Here is a 16,750-nt window from a genome sequence, read left to right as displayed (position 1 = left end):
CCTATGTCCCCCCCTCCCTTGTGGAGGGGGTCCGGTCCGATGACCATCGATGAAGTACTGGCTGTCCAGAGTCGAGACCCAGGAGGGACCGCTCGTCGGGACCCAGGATGGACCGCTCGCCTGTATCGGTTGGGGACATCTCTACGCTGCTGATCCGCCTCCGCTTGAGATGGTTTCCTGTGGACGGGACTCTCGCTGCTGTCTTGGATCCGCTTGAACTGAACTCTCGCGGCTGTGTTGGAGCCACTATGGATTGAACTTTCACAGTATCATGTTAGACCCGCTCGACATCCATTGCTTTCAGTCCCCTAGAGAGGGGGGGTTGCCCACATCTGAGGTCCTCTCCAAGGTTTCTCATAGTCAGCATTGTCACTGGCGTCCCACTGGATGTGAATTCTCTCTGCCCACTGGGTGTGAGTTTTCCTTGCCCTTTTGTGGGTTCTTCCGAGGAAGTTGTAGTCGTAATGATTTGTGCAGTCCTTTGAGACATTTGTGATTTGGGGCTATATAAATAAACATTGATTGATTGATTTTTAAGGTACAATTGACTACATTGACATTTTAAAAAAACATTTAAGTTTTCATGTAACATTATGCATAGGTTTTAGAGTGTAGGGGCGGAGTGCATTGAGAGCAAGGGATGTGTTTATAAGTGTGTGTGTGTAAGCTTTGTATAAAGACTTTAAATCTATTTAACACCATTCTGGCCCAAGAGTTCAGTTCGAAACTTGGGGAAAAAATGATATTTGCAGCAAAGTCTGTAAACACCCGTCTTTCTGTTGTATAGAGGAACTTGGAGCATTGTAAGTACAGACGTTTGTATATTAGCATACATTTTGTGGTCCAAACAACATAACTGAGGCGTACGTTTAACTTCTAGTAGTGTTCCTCAAGGTTCCATTTTCCCTCCCCTTTTTATCATTTGGCTTTTTCAACTGGTGGTGGAGTTCAGTTCAAAACAAATTCTTTAAAACACAAGACCAGTGGTTCTCAATTGGGGGTATGCGTACCCCTGGGGGTACTTGAAGGTATGCCAAGGGGTATGTGAGATTTTTAAAAAATATTCTAAAAATAGCAACAATTCGAAAATCCTTTATAAATATATTTATTGAACAATACTTCAAAAAATTATGAATGTAAGTTCATAAACTGTGAAAAGAAATGCAACAGTGCAATATTCAGTGTTGACAGCTAGATTTTTTGTGGACATGTTCCATAAATATTGATGTTAAATATTTCTTTTTTTGTGAAGAAATGTTTAGAATTAAGTTGATGAATCCAGATGGATCTCTATTACAATCCCCAAAGAGGGCACTTTAAGTTGATGATTACTTCTATGTTTAGAAATCTTTATTTATAATTGAATCACTTGTTTATTTTTCAACAAGTTTTTTGTTATTTTTATATCTTTTTTTCCAAATAGTTCAAGAAAGACAACTACAAATGAGCAATATTTTGCACTGTTTTACAATTTAATAAATCCGAAACTGATGACATAGTGCTGTATTTTACTTCTTTATCTCTTTTTTTCAACCAAAAATGCTTTGCTCTGATTAGGGGGTACTTGAATTAAAAAAATGTTCACAGGGGGTACATCACTGAAAAAAGGTTTAGAACCACTGATGTAGACGCTGGTTCTCCGGAATATACAAAATAAGAATAATAGTGAAAGGAGAAGTCCAGTCTAGCTTTCTGGAAATGTGGCCCCCAACTCATTTTAGTCGAATATCCCTTTTTTAATCGTATAAATCATAAAATGAATAGCGTCCCTTCCATCCATCCATCCATCTTCTTCCGCTTATCCGAGGTCGGGTCGCGGGGGCAACAGCCTAAGCAGGGAAGCCCAGACTTCCCTCTCCCCAGCCACTTCGTCCAGCTCTTCCCGGGGGATCCCGAGGCGTTCCCAGGCCAGCCGGGAGACATAGTCTTCTCAGCGTGTCCTGGGTCTTCCCCGTGGCCTCCTACCGGTTGGACGTGCCCTAAACACCTCCCTAGGGAGGCGTTCGGGTGGCATCCTGACCAGATGCCCGAACCACCTCATCTGGCTCCTCTCGATGTGAAGTAGCAGCGGCTTTACTTTGAGTTCCTCCCGGATGACAGAGCTTCTCACCCTATCTCTAAGGGAGAGCCCCGCCACACGGCGGAAGAAACTCATTTCGGCCGCTTGTACCCGTGATCTTATCCTTTTGGTCATGACCCAAAGCTCATGACCATAGGTGAGGATGGGAACGTAGATCGACCGGTAAATTGAGAGCTTTGCCTTCCGGCTCAGCTCCTTCTTCACCACAACGGATCGGTACAACGTCCGCATTACTGAAGACGCCGCACCGATCCGCCTGTCGATCTCACGATCCACTCTTCCCCCACTCGTGAACAAGACTCCTAGGTACTTGAACTCCTCCACTTGGGGCAGGGTCTCCTCCCCAACCCGGAGACGTCCCTACTTTGCGGAAATCCACCTACCACTCGGGGGTAAACCCCGTGATAATCGAGGGAACACTTGATATTGCTCGCCTTGTAGTTGTATTGGCGTCTGCATGTCCAGTTAGGGCTGGGAATCGAAGACCGGCACTTGTTCAGAACAAGTTCTCCCGTCCAAAGGCAAAACCTAGTAACTCACTTCTAGCTGATTTTGAGAAAACAAAAGAAAACCAATCTATCTTGATGCAGTCTTACAAAGATCTACAAAGTCATCAAACGTATAAATGTTTTCTTGAGCTTTCATTTTCTTGCCATGGATTGAATCTGCTCTCATGAACGTGTGCCCTTTCTCCAGATATTTTATCACAATCTCGGGTGGGCCCCATTCTGCGTTTGCACATCGGGCAAGAGCCGTGTACAGCGTCCAGTTTTTATTTTGACCTCCACAGTTATCTGCCCAAAAGAGTATGCAAGGGGAAGAATCAAGAACAATACATTTAATGAAGGTGCTTGCAAGGTCCTGGGCCAATCTTCCAAATATCCCCTCGTGCCATAATATCACATAATCAGGTTGACCGGCGGCCCCCATTCGTGCAAATGTCTCGTTAAAGACAATAAGGCGACTGACAAAGAAGCTCCGATTGGTCCCTTGAGATACTAGGTTTTTCTGTTGTATCTACGCGGTTATGTGGTAGTTGCTAGGTCCTGCCATGCGCGTGACAGCTTACTTACGGAACAAATTACAACATCGCATACACTAATGTAAAGCATATCACCTAGGAACTCCAAAATTATTAACAGCTCAGTTTTGACCAACATTGAGTTACTGGGTTTTGCCTTTGGACAGGAGAGTTCCCAGTGTATCAGTTGCTTGGAATTGCTTGCCAATTTTTTCCAAACAATTTCCTGAACGGTTCCTTAGGGTGAGGATGACCTCATTACGCAACGTGCGTGAGTCGGCAACATGGCGTGGCCCGGGCGAAAGAAGCACACCGGAGTTTGTCAACATTTTAAAAGAAAAGATTGCAACAAATCCTCAGTGCTGAACTCCTCAATATTTGCACCTGGCTCGCTGACAACGGAATCCATCCTATTTGGGTCCCATATCCAACTTCAGAAGGTCAGTGACTTCACTATAAAAGTGGGTGACATTGTTATCACCAGGAAGGATGAGATCACCTACCTAGGTTCCATTCTAGAGGCTAATCTTTCCTGTGATAAAATGGCAACCAAGGTGATCAAAAAGGTCAACCAAAGAACGAGATTCCTCTACAGAATCTCCTCTCTGGTCAACAAAAGCACCTTGAAGATTCTAGCGGGAACTCTCATTCAACCTTTCTTCGATTACGCTTGCACCTCCTGGTACCCCAGCACCTCCAAAACCCTCAAATCTAGACTCCAAACATCCCAGAATAAGATAATCCGGTTACTTTTAGACCTCCACCCCAGATCACACCTCACTCCAACCCACTTCTCCAAAGTTGGCTGGATCAGGGTGGAGGACAGAGTCAAACAACTTGCACTGAGCCTAGTCTATAAAATCCGCTACACCTCCTTGATACCGAAGTACATGTCAAATTACTTCCTTAACGTAAATGACCGCCATAACCACAACACCAGGGGGAGCCCCACAAACCACGTTAAACCCAGATTTCGATCTAACAAAGGTCTTAACTCATTCTCTTTCTATGCCACATCAATGTGGAATGCACTCCCAACAGGTATAAAAGTAAGTGCATCTCTATATTCCTTCAAAAGCGCTCTAAAACAACACCTACAGGCAACTTCAACCCTTTACTAATACCCTCCTCCATTCACATCCCATCTCCCCGGATTATAAACAACTCAAATGTACTTCTAATGTATATACTTGTTCTTATGCTATCTGAACTCACTATGTTCTCCGCTGGCTGTACATATCCTACTAAATAAGACCTACACTGTTTCAATGTCCACATTTCTCTGTTGATGCAATTGTTGATGACTGAAGTTCTGATATCAACCAAAGCTCCTCATCCCACCCCCCGGATTGTAAATAATGTAAATAATTCAATGTACATACTATGATGATTAACTTGTGTGATGACTGTATTATGTTGATAGTATATATTTGTACCATGAATTGATTAACGTGGACCCCGACTTAAACAAGTTGAAAAACTTATTAGGGTGTTACCATTTAGTGGTCAATTGTACGGAATATGTACTGTATTGTGCAATCTACTAATAAAAGTATCAATCAATCAATCAAAGCGCTATTTCGAATAATTCCGGAGTTGCTATTCCAATCGAGAGGAGAACATATGAGCAAGGTGCTGAAACTGTCGAACATACAGCATGCATTAAAGATGAATAAATTACGTGTTTTTGAACCGCGCAGATTTCATCCCAGGCAGCAGCAGTCATCTGGCGTAAATACAACTGGTACTATTGTCGCCTAAATTTATAGCGCTATTACCTGTAAATGAAAATGAATGCCTTATTATTTAGATGAGCACAAGAGGACATATTCTGATCGGTTTGGAGGCGGACAGTTATAGCTCCAGTTTACGTCTGCCACAAGTTTTCACTGTGGCAAGGAAGAGTGCCACTAGGCTAGGAACAAATAATGTCACCGAGCAGTGACTAAGATGGGGTCAAAAGCTTGCAACAATTTCCCACATAGATGCTCCTATGGTAGGTGAATGTTCAATTGTAGTCAGAGAAAAGTTGCATGTTTTTCTCCAACATAGTGTGAAAAAAGTACACAGTATTCATGTCAGCAATTCAACTTCAAATTAGTGTTGTCCCCATAGCAATATTTTGGTACCGGTGCCGGAACCTAAATGTATTTCAATACTTTTCGGTCATTTATTAAATATAGGGGACCACAAAAAATTGCATTATTAGCTTTATTTAAACGAAAAAATCCTACGGTACATTAAACGCATTAAACGCTGGGACGGAGAGTCTTCGTGGTGTCTTGGCTGGGTGAGCAGGTGTCGGACACCTCAGTCACCTTGGACATATCCTCGCTCATCCATGCGGACTGGATGTTGGCCGAGAGTGGAGTCGGCTGTCTTGGTTGCTTTGTTGGGTCTGCTCCTGTCTCTGGCCATGCTCCTTCCACCCCAGCGGACGATGGCGTGGAACACCGCAGAGGCCAACACAGTGGATATGTTTCTTTTACTTTTTATTCATAGCTGTATGTAGAAGTGTCTGGTTGGATCTGCTGCTTTAATGTCTTTAATGTCCTCTGTGTTCTTTGATGTTTGATGTTTCCCTCTTACACACATGTAAGAGGGATGTGTTCTATGGCTATGAGTTGTTTTTTTCCCTTGGCCTCAGTCTGCACCCCCTCTCCAGGGCCCAGGCTAAGACTGATTTTTTAATTTTATTTTAATCTTCTATTTGTTTTCTCTCCCCCCCCCCCCCCCTTGTTTACCTGTATCTCATCTTTTTTGTAAGGGGCGCTGGAAGCCGGCAGACCCGTCAGCGATCCTGTTCTGTCTCCCTGTAATGTTTGTCTGATCTTGAATGGGATTGTGCTGAAAATTTCAATTTTCCTGAAGGAACTCTCCTGACGGAATAAAGAAAGTACTATCTAATCTAATCTAATCTAACATATATATCTCATTTCAATTTAGTCCTTAAATAAAATAGTGAACATACAGGACAACTTGTCTTTTAGTAGTAAGGAAGCAAACAAAGGCTCCTAATTAGTCTGCTGACATATGCAGTAACATATTGTGTCATTTTCCATTATATCATTTTGTCAACATTATTAAGGACATCCATCCATCCATTTTCTACCGCTTATTCCCTTTCGGGGTCGCGGGGGGCGCTGGCGCCTATCTCAGCTACAATCGTGTGGAAGGCGGGGTACACCCTGGACAAGTCGCCAGCTCATCACAGGGCCAACACAGATAGACAGACAACAATCACACTCACATTCACACACTAGGGCCAATTTAGTGTTGCCAATCAACCTATCCCCAGGTAGAAAATCAATCAATCAATCAATGTTTATTTATATAGCCCTAAATCACAAGTGTCTCAAAGGGCTGCACAAGCCACAACGACATCCGCCGTTCAGATCCCACATCAGGGCAAAGTAATACTCAACCCAATGGGACAATGAGAAACCTTGGAGAGGACCGCAAATGTGGGGAACCCCACTTCCCCCCCCTTGGGCGACCGGTGCAATGGACGTTGAGTGGATCTAGCATAATATTGTGAGAGTCCAGTCCATAGTGGATCTAACATAATGGTGAGAGTCCAGTCCATAGTGGGGCCATCAGGAGATCATCCCGAGCGGAGATAGGTCAGCAGCGCAGAGAAGTCCCGAACCGATACAAAGGCGAGCGGTCCACCCCGGGTCCCGACTTTGGACAGCCAGCGCTTCATCCGGGGCCACTGAACCTGTGCCCCTCCTCTACGAGGGAGAGGGGGGCAGAGCAGAAAAGAAACGGCAGATCAACTGGTGTAAAAGAGGGGGTCTATTTGAAGGCTAGAGGATACAAATGAGTTTTAAGATGAAAATTAATTATTCATCTACTTTCTCTTTCAACATGTTCTATCTACACTTCTGTTAAAAAGTAATATTCACTCATTCTTCTATTGTTTGATACTTCACATCAGTTTTGGATGATACCACAAATTTAGGTATCGATCCGATACCAAGTGGTTACAGGATCATACATTGGTCATAATCAAAGTCCTCGTGTGTCCAGGGACATATTTCCTGAGTTTATCATCATAAAATTTACTACTTACGTATAAAATACTACACGGTCTAGCTCCATCCTATCTTGCCGATTGTATTGCACCATATGTCCCGGCAAGAAATCTGCGTTCAAAGGACTCCGGCTTATTAGTGATTCCCAAAGCCCAAAAAAAGTCTGCGGGCTATAGAGCGTTTTCCGTTCGGGCTCCAGTACTCTAGAATGCCCTCCCGGTAACAGTTCGAGATGCTACCTCAGTAGAAGCATTTAAGTCTCACCTTAAAACTAATTTGTATACTCTAGCCTTTAAATAGACTCCCTTTTTAGACCAGTTGATCTGCCATTTCTTTTCTTTTTCTTCTATGTCCCACTCTCCCTTGTGGAGGGGGTCCGGTCCGATCCGGTGGCCATGTACTGCTTGCCTGTGTATCGGCTGGGGACATCTCTGCGTTGCTGATCCGCCTCCGCTTGGGATGGTTTCCTGCTGGCTCTGCTGTGAACGGGACTCTCGCTGCTGTGTTGGATCCGCTTTGGACTGGACTCTCGCGACTGTGTTGGATCCATTATGGATTGAACTTTCACAGTATCATGTTAGACCCGCTCGACATCCATTGCTTTCCTCCTCTCCAAGGTTCTCATAGTCATCATTGTCAACGACGTCCCACTGGGTCATTATTGTCACCGATGTCCCACTGGGTGTGAGTTTTCCTTGCCCTTATGTGGGCCTACCGAGGATGTCGTAGTGGTTCGTGCAGCCCTTTGAGACACTAGTGATTTAGGGCTATATAAGTAAACATTGATTGATTGATTGATTGATTGATTGATTGATTGATAAAATGAATTTTAAAAAAAACGAAAGGAGATTTTTTGGTACTAAAAAAATATTAATGTGATCATCGTAGTATGGACTAGCTACACCCCTGTCCTTGGTATCATTACGGTGGATGTTAAGCATAGATCCACCAATGGCGTTTGTTTACATTCAGGAACGGCGTCATTAGCGGTGACGTCGGTGTGCTACGGTGTGTAGTGAAGCATGTTTAGCGATCGATCATCCAGCAGTGATGATACTTGTAAAAAAACGTACTTTATTTGTCGCCATGGAGGCGAGGATTAGTGATTTAGAAGTAGCTCGATTGTAGCTGAGATAGGCGCCAGCGCCCCCCGCGACCCCGAAAGGGAATAAGCGGTAGAAAATGGATGGATGGATGGATGGGATAAAACTCTGCATACTGCCGATGGACATTAGCCGCTAGCTAGCTAGCCATGTCATAAAGCACCTCTTCCTGAGGGCATTTTCAGTGTTATAACTTCACCTTTATCTTTAGTTTTTAAGTCAAAATGCGTCCGTTCTTCCTTTTCTGTCTACACACTGTCTGCTTGTAAGTACTCTGTTATTGTGTGGGGCCGGACACGTACTTTTTAGAGGCGGCATAGTACCGAATATGATTAATTAGTGTTGTAGTACTATACTAATACCGGTATACCCTACAACCCTACTTCAAATATATAACTAATATACGATTATAAATGATGTCAATCCTTTATGTATTATATTTTTGATTAAACAGAATTTCTGAGATTTCCAATTCGACGTCTTCACAATTGATTGATTGAAACTTTAATTAGTAGATTGCACAGTACAGTACATATTTCGTACAATTAACAACTACATGGTAACACCCGAATAAGTTTTTCAACATTTTTAAGTTGGGCTCCAATTCATGGTAGTTCACAAAATGTTTTCACTAAGTACCAACTCTGAAAAATACAAAACTTCATTTACGTTCCGTAACCTGTATAATAATCAAACTGTAGCGTCATTGTTATTGTATGAGCGAACACAGAGGAAGGGTTTTGCTAGCGTAGTAACACAACACATCGGCGTGGTATGGTATTACCCGTAAAAGCTAGATTAGCTTCTACGTCAACACAAAACATGTCTGAGTTCGTATTGCACAACACAGCAAAAGGACACTAATTGGTACTGATTGAAAAACATGAAGAAACATATTACAGTATTGATTGATTGATTGAGTGATTGATTGATTGAGACTTTTATTAGTAGATTGCACAGTACAGTACATATTCCGTACAATTGACCACTAAATGGTAGCACCTAAATACGTTTTTCAATTCGTTTAAGTCGGGGTCCATGTAAATCAATTCATGGTACCATGAATGGATGAACAGATACCATTCATGGTATCTGTAAAGTACTTCATGTTTCGATTTTACACAGTTGGCCAGACACCGTATGCACTGTAGTTGTATCATGAATGACATTAAGGTGTGACTCACTCGATGGAAATTTGCGCGTTTGGTGCAGCTGGCCAAAGACATTTTTTTCCCAGTTTATTTGGGTATGGTCTCAATTTATGTCGAAATAGCATGGCTTCAAGTTCCAAATTTTGCAGCTTTGAGTCACGCCGATCTCATTCTCTTGGCTTTCACAGATGTCCAGAATACTGTTTATTTGCGCAATGAACAGAGACGACTTATAGCCTTAAATGGTGCTGCGCTAATATATCCTCTAAAGTCCGTCACGTCACGCGCACGCGTCATCATTCCGCGACGTTTTCAACAAAAAACTCTGCGGGAAATTTAAAATTGTAATTTAGTAAACTGAACCGGCCGTATTGGTATGTGTTGCAATGTTAATATTTCATCATTGATATATAAACTATCAGACTGCGTGGTCGGTAGTAGTGGGTTTCAGTAAAAACGAAAAATAACACAGCTGAGACCCAGTGTTTGTAATGTGTTTGAGAAAATGGCGGCTTTATTACCTATGTGACGTCACGTTCTGACGTCATCGCTCCGAGAGCGATCAATAGAAAGGAATTTAATTCACCTAAATTCACCCATTTAAAGTTCGGAAATCGGTTGAAAAAATTAGGGGTGGGCAAATTAATGCGTTAATTACGCGTTAACTCATCAATCTATGAACGCCGACAATTATTTTTTCGCACATTTGCGTATGTTGTTTACATGCTTTTATTTTGTTAATGCCTTTTCTTAACAAGATGGCATCTCCCGGATGTACTTCGGCGTCGAGGAGGTCTTGGTAAAGATGGAACATTTGGCAAAAATACCGGACAATTCTGCAAATTTCATGGCTGGCTTACAGCGTGGTCACTCCGGGATCACTCACGACCGCCAGACAATTCTGAATGTGGATAGATCGGGCCGTTTTGGACTGAATGACGCGTGCTAGCTAGCATGGGAATACTTTGCCGGCTACATCCAGCGGCTTGTGAAGCAGCGTAGTATTTGTGTTGTCCGTCTATTTATGAATAATGCAGACGAGGAGTGTTGGCTGAGTTCTTAATGTTTACTTTCAGAGCGTGCATATCACAACATACAAGATGCCGTCATGGCGACACAACCTATACCGGGCTACCGCGCATGCTCGTCACTCCTGTTGCATGCTGGGTAGGGTAGTTTTTTTTTCTCTGGCTCATAACATCCCAATATAGTACCATGTATATGCGTTCAGTTTATCAAAGCACCAAGCAAACAATCGGAAAATTCCCATCATATCAATTCCTTGATATGGTCATAATTTTAAGTGCACTACGCAGAATAAACAGAACATTATTAATATTGCTACTATGGATAATTTGATCAAAAATTCCCTAAAACAGCCCACTACCTCTAATATAGTTTTTTTAAACATAAGACCCTGATAAAAAAATGTTTCTGCTGTTACCTCAGAAATTGCCTGTTCAGATGTTATGATTGTGGCTCAGAGATTTGTATGTAGATTATATTTATTTTCCATAACAAACAGGATAACTTAAATACCCTGGCAGTGGCAATAAGCTTAAATGTTTGTATTTACATTTTTGGAGTTGATTTTCATAAAATATGCTATTTAACTGCTACTGTTTAACAAGGACTGATTTAAATTGTGTTTGCACAACAAATGTTTTGGCGCTTTTGTTCATGTGGGAGAATATTCCAATAAAGGTGCACTACACACTACTTTTGAATTCATTATTGGGCTTTGCGTATACAATGCAGTTAATCGCGATTAATCGGAGAAATTAATGCCCCCTGACACCCCTTCTTAACTGTCTATGCGACGTCAAGGCTTGGTTAGCCCAGAATTTTTTAATGATGAATGAGGGAAAAACGGAAATTTTAGTTTTTGGTCCGGCCCTCACTGACTTGGGACCATTGCAAAATTACGTGCGTCCCAAAGTCACCAGCCTTGGCGTCACTATAGACAGCGATTTTAAACTAGACAAACAAGTCAATGGCGTTTTAAAATCGTGTTTTTATCACCTTCGTCTTTTAGTAAAGGTTAAACCGCTTCCACAGTGGAGTGTTTTAAGTCTCGTCTTAAGACCCACTTTTATTCTTTGGCTTTTAACACTACGTGAGTTGTGTGGTCCTCTGTTCTCTGTTGTCCTCTGTGTTTTTTTATACACTTTGATTTCTATTTTACTGTTTTAATTGATTTTACCCTTTAAAATAGTTTTTAATCATATTTGTTTTTATATTGTTTTTATTGGTTTTATATTTATTTATTTTTTGTTTTTATTCAGTCATTGGTGGAGCATAATATATATATATATATATATATATACTTTTTTTTATTTTATTTTATTTATTTTTTTTACAATTGTTTTTACATGGCTGTGCAGCACTTTGGAAACGTTATTGTTGTTTAAATGTGCTATATAAATAAAGTGGATTGGATTGGATTGGATTGGATTGAAATAGTGCGATTAACTTCGATTAAAATTTTTAATCGTTGCCCAGCCCTAGAAAAAATACATGGTCTTTTTTCTGCAACATTAAGGTATATTTTGACGCTTACTTAGGTGTGGTGATAATGTTCCCCTTTAAGGTCCAAACTTACATCACACTCAAATTTTTACTGCATACCTTTGGTAAGTGCCGGAGTGAGAAGATGTTTTAAAATAATTAGCTTATGCTTATTTTTACCGCATGCCTTTGGCAAGCGCAGGAGTGAGAAGAAGTTTCAAATTAATTAGCGCCCGGGCGGCAATTCAAGGAAATACGGTATTTGCAAAAAAAAAAAAAAAAGATTATCGGTTTGAATATCAAATATGTTGTCTTTGTAGCATATTCAACTGAATATAGGTTGAAAATAATTTGAAAATCATTGTAGATAAGTGGTAGAAAATGGACGGATGTATTCCGTTTATATTTACATCTAACACAATTTCCCAACTCATACGTAATCGGGGTTTGTAGTTACAGACTTGATTACGTCCGTAAGGCACAGTGGCTCCACCCCTGTGGCGCTGATTGGCCAATCCGACTGTCAATCATTGCTGTTTACATCAAACGTCGCAAGGTGGAATTTCCCATGTTACGGCACAGAGCAGCAGACCACTTCCGCAGTAGATGTCTGGGCACACAGGCGAGGGGCCGCTGCTAGCGGAAAGGTATTCTGTCAGAGAACTGCACTTTGTTTCTTGGTTAGTCCTATATATATGTGCTTTGTGACGAGCGAACTGCTTCGGATAAAAGTGTCGGTAGAAAGGTTCGAACGAGAGGAGCGAGCTCCTTCCTGTCTCCCATTGTTATCCCGTGTTAGCTTGCCGACGGCTAACAGAATGCTGCTAGTGATTTGCGTGACAACAGCGAACACTAATATTAGCCTTCTTCAGCCAATCATTGCCGCTATCATACTTTGTACAATAGATACGTGTTCGTTTATGCGCTTCAATGCTGTTTGTGTTTATTTTCTGTGCCACTTGCGTGATTGAGGGATCCCTCTTTTTGTTATAAGCTTAGATTCATGCAGTGGTTTCATGGCATACTGTAAATAATTGGGTGGCTTCATTATCAGATAATATCATGTGTTTTTAAGGTGTGTACAAGCAGCCAAGCTGTGCCTTCAATACAAACCCCGTTTCCATATGAGTTGGGAAATTGTGTTATATGTAAATATAAAAGGAATACAATGATTTGCAAATCCTTTTTAACCCATATTCAATTGAATGCACTACTAAGACAAGATATTTGATGTTCAAACTCATAAACTTTATTTATTTTTTGCAAATATTAATTAACTTGGAATTTCATGGCTGCAAAACGTGCCAAAGTAGTTGGGAAAGGGCATGTTCACCACTGTGTTACATCACCTTTTCTTTTAACAACACTCAATAACTAATTGTTGAAGCTTTGAAAGTGTAATTCTTTCCCATTCTTGTTTTATCAATCAATCAATCAATCAATCAATCAATCAATGATTATTTATACAGCCCTAAATCACTATTGTCTCAAAGGGCTGCACAAACCACAATAAGGGCAAGGAAAACTCACACCCAGTGGGACGTCGGAGACAATGACGACGATGAGAAACCTTGGAGAGGTCCGCATATGTGGGCAAGGAAAACTCACACCGGGGGGCAAGGAGAACTCACACCCAGTGGGACGCCAGTGACAATGATGACTATGAGGGAACCGAAAGCAATGGATGTCGAGCGGGTCTAACATGATACTGTGAAAGTTCAATCCATAGTGGATCCAACACAACCGTGAGAGTCCAGTCCAAAGTGGATCCAACATAGCAGAGAGAGTCCCGTCCACAGTGAAGCCAGCAGGAAACCACCCCAAGCGGAGGCGGATCAGCAGCGCAGAGATTACACAGGCGAGCTTCAGTCGTTCAACAGGCCGGGGTCTCCGCTGTCGTATTTTACGCTTCATAATGCGCCACACATTTTCGATGGGAGACAGGTCTGGACTGCAGGCGGGCCAGGAAAGTACCCACACTCTTTTACTAGGAAGCCACGCTGTTATAACAAGTGGCTTGGCATTGTCTTGCTGAAATAAGCAGGGTGTCCATGATAACGTTGCTTGGATGCTCCAAAACCTGTATGGACCTTTCAGCATTGATGGTGCCTTCACAGATGGGTTGTTGTACTTGTATAGCGCTTTTCTACCTTTAAGGTACTCAAAGCGCGTTGACAATACTTCCACATTTACCCATTCACACACACATTCACACACTGATGGAGGGAGCTGCACCCATCAGGAGCAAGGGTAAAGTGTCTTGCTCAGGACACAACGGACGTGACTAGGTGGGGTTTAAACCAGGGACCCTCGGGTTGCGCACGGCCACTCTCCCACTGCGCCACGCCATCCCTATGGATGTGTAAGTTACCCATGCCTTGGGCATTAATGCACCCCCATACCATCACAGATGCTGGCTTTTGAACTTTGTGCCTAGAACAATCCGAATGGTTATTTTCCTCTTTGTTTTGGAGGACACCACGACCTCTGTTTCTAAATATAATTTGAAATGTGGACTCGTCAGACCACAGATCAACTTTCCACTTTGCATCAGTGAATCTTAGGTGAGCTCGGGCCCAGCCTAGCCGGCGGCGTTTCAGGGTATTGTTGATAAATGGGTTTGGCTTTGCATAGTAGAGTTTTAACTTGCACTTATAGATGTAGCGACCAACTGTAGTTACTAACAGTGGTTTTATGAAGTGTTCCTGAGCCCTTGTGGTGATATCCTTTACACACTGTTGTCAGTTTTTGATGCAGTACCGCCTGAGGGATCAAAAGTCCGTAGTATCATCGCTTACGTGGAAAGATTTCTCCAGATTCTCTAAACTTTTTTATGATTTTACAGACCGTAGATGGTAAAATCCCTAAATCCCTTGCAATAGCTCGTTGAGAAATGTTCTAAAACTGTTCGACAATTTGCTTACAAAGTGGTGACCCTCACCCCATCCTTGTTTGTGAATTACTTAGCTTTTCATGGAAGCTTCTTTTATATCCAATCATGGCACCCACCTGTTCCCAATTAGCCTGCACACCTGTGGGATGTACCATATAAGTGTTTGATTAGCATTCCTCAACTTTATTAGTATTTATTGCCACCTTTCCCAACTTCTTTGTCACGTGTTGCTGGCATCAAATTTTAAAGTTGATTATTTGCAAAAAAAATGTTTATCAGTTTGAACATCAAATATGTTATCTTTGTAGCATATTAAACTGAATATGGGTTGAAAAGGATGTGCAAATCATTGTATTCCGTTTATATTTACATCCAACACAATTTCCCAACTCATATGGAAACGGGGTTTGAACATTACTAGTTAAAGTCAGTGACAACATGGTTATTGGTTCATACTTACCAAACATGATTGTCAGTAAAAAAACAAACTAATAGGCTTGGTTCACACCTGCTATCTAGTTGAAACTAACTTTGGTCCGCTGGTAAGATGCGTTTGGTGACGTGCGAACGCAGTCCAGAACCCAAAGCACAGGACCAAACGAGTGCCCTGAAAGATGGGCCTCGGCCCACTTGCCTCATGATGGAGGTAATTGTCAATGCCGACTGCACCAACGGACCAAAACATTGAATACGTTTTTACCCAATGTGACTGTAATTGACCGAAAGCTGAGTGAAAACCATTAGCAAGTATAGGTTAGAAATTTGAAAGTGTTACTTCTATTAAGTGGCAGCATGGTGGTACAGGGGTCAGTGCATGTGCCTCACAATACGAAGGTCATGAGTTCAAACATGGGCCCGGTATCTTTCTGTGTGGAGTTTGCATGTTCTCCCCGTCTTTGGTATGACTCGGACGGGGTTTGAACTCACGACGCACCGACTTCTGGGCTGACTATCACAACAGCAACGCGGTTGCAAACTGCTAGTTGCTTGTCTTGGGCTGCTTTTGAGTATGTGCACGCGTACAAAATGGCCTGAAGTCCGAATGGCAGACAAATTCCTCGGGCTGACAATAATTGTTTTGTTTAATATTTAATTGGTAGCTTTTTGAAATATAGACATTTTAAATGTATATGTTCTGTTAAACCACTAATGGTAAAATAATATATTGCAAACAGCCCCTTTTTAAACTGAGATATTATTTGGTCTTCTAACAAAAATACAAGAGTTATTACAAACTGGACTGCACTAAAGTGTTTAAAAAACTTGTTATAATATTTCGTCTTGACCAAAGTGCAACTACAAGTTTGAAGGTGCACACACAGTCTAGTTTTGTTTTCAATTGGAGCTAAGTGAGACAAACTTTAAAGAAACCCTTTTTAAGTCTTAACTTATTGTTCTTCTGTCTCACAGGTACCATTGTTTGTAAAAAATTAAGACATTGATTATTTCCTAATGTGGTTTTCTCTGCTCTTTTTCAGCTTACAAAATCATGTTTAGCAAGTGAGCAAAACAATGGAAGGAAAGGGTCCGTACCGCATCTATGATCCAGGTGGGAGTGACGTCAAGACCAGGGATGAGTCTGGAGGAGGAAGCAGCTATCGACAGCTCCTGGAGGAGAACAACATGCTGAGGGAGAGGATGAAGGGTCTTAAGAGCCTGGGTAAGTCCTGTGGAAAGGGTTTCACAGCAGGGACACACTGTTTGACACATGTTTATGGTAGAGCCTCCAAAAGTGTCTAACAGCCAGGAAAATGTGTTAGATCTGTCTTTTTTAAAAACAAAGGATGATTTAGAAAGGTTTAAATAATCTTTAAATATAACAACGAAGTCACTTAGTTAGCATTAGGACTGGTTATATAGTGATATTGTTAATATATATCTATCTTTATTTTAAGCTCAATATAAAAAATAAAACAAACATCTTTAATTTCAATATAGATTGAGTTTGTGCTGTCTT

At 41.7% G+C, this 16,750-nt stretch overlaps 1 protein-coding gene across 6 annotated transcripts in view; it reads left to right on the top strand.

Annotated features, from left to right (window-relative positions):
* The window catches only part of tnip1 (TNFAIP3 interacting protein 1), a 48,881-nt gene that overhangs the window by 11,058 nt on the left and 21,073 nt on the right, over positions 1-16,750 (top strand). For 4 of the 6 annotated variants that reach the window (XM_061901932.1, XM_061901934.1, XM_061901933.1 and 1 more), the window contains exons 1-2: positions 12,406-12,547; positions 16,272-16,453. In XM_061901932.1, coding sequence (XP_061757916.1) covers positions 16,306-16,453 — 148 coding nt within the window. In that variant the 5' untranslated portion in view covers positions 12,406-12,547; positions 16,272-16,305. Of the gene's footprint in view, positions 1-12,405; positions 12,581-16,271; positions 16,454-16,750 lie in introns of those variants that run through there. The other 2 variants (XM_061901930.1, XM_061901931.1) reach the window with 2 other exon arrangements.

The sequence above is a fragment of the Nerophis ophidion genome, linkage group LG05, assembly GCF_033978795.1.
Source record: "Nerophis ophidion isolate RoL-2023_Sa linkage group LG05, RoL_Noph_v1.0, whole genome shotgun sequence".
NCBI classification, from domain to species: domain Eukaryota; kingdom Metazoa; phylum Chordata; class Actinopteri; order Syngnathiformes; family Syngnathidae; genus Nerophis; species Nerophis ophidion.
The sequence above is the reverse complement of the archived record's forward strand: the minus strand, read 5'-3'. Positions and strand labels throughout refer to the sequence as shown.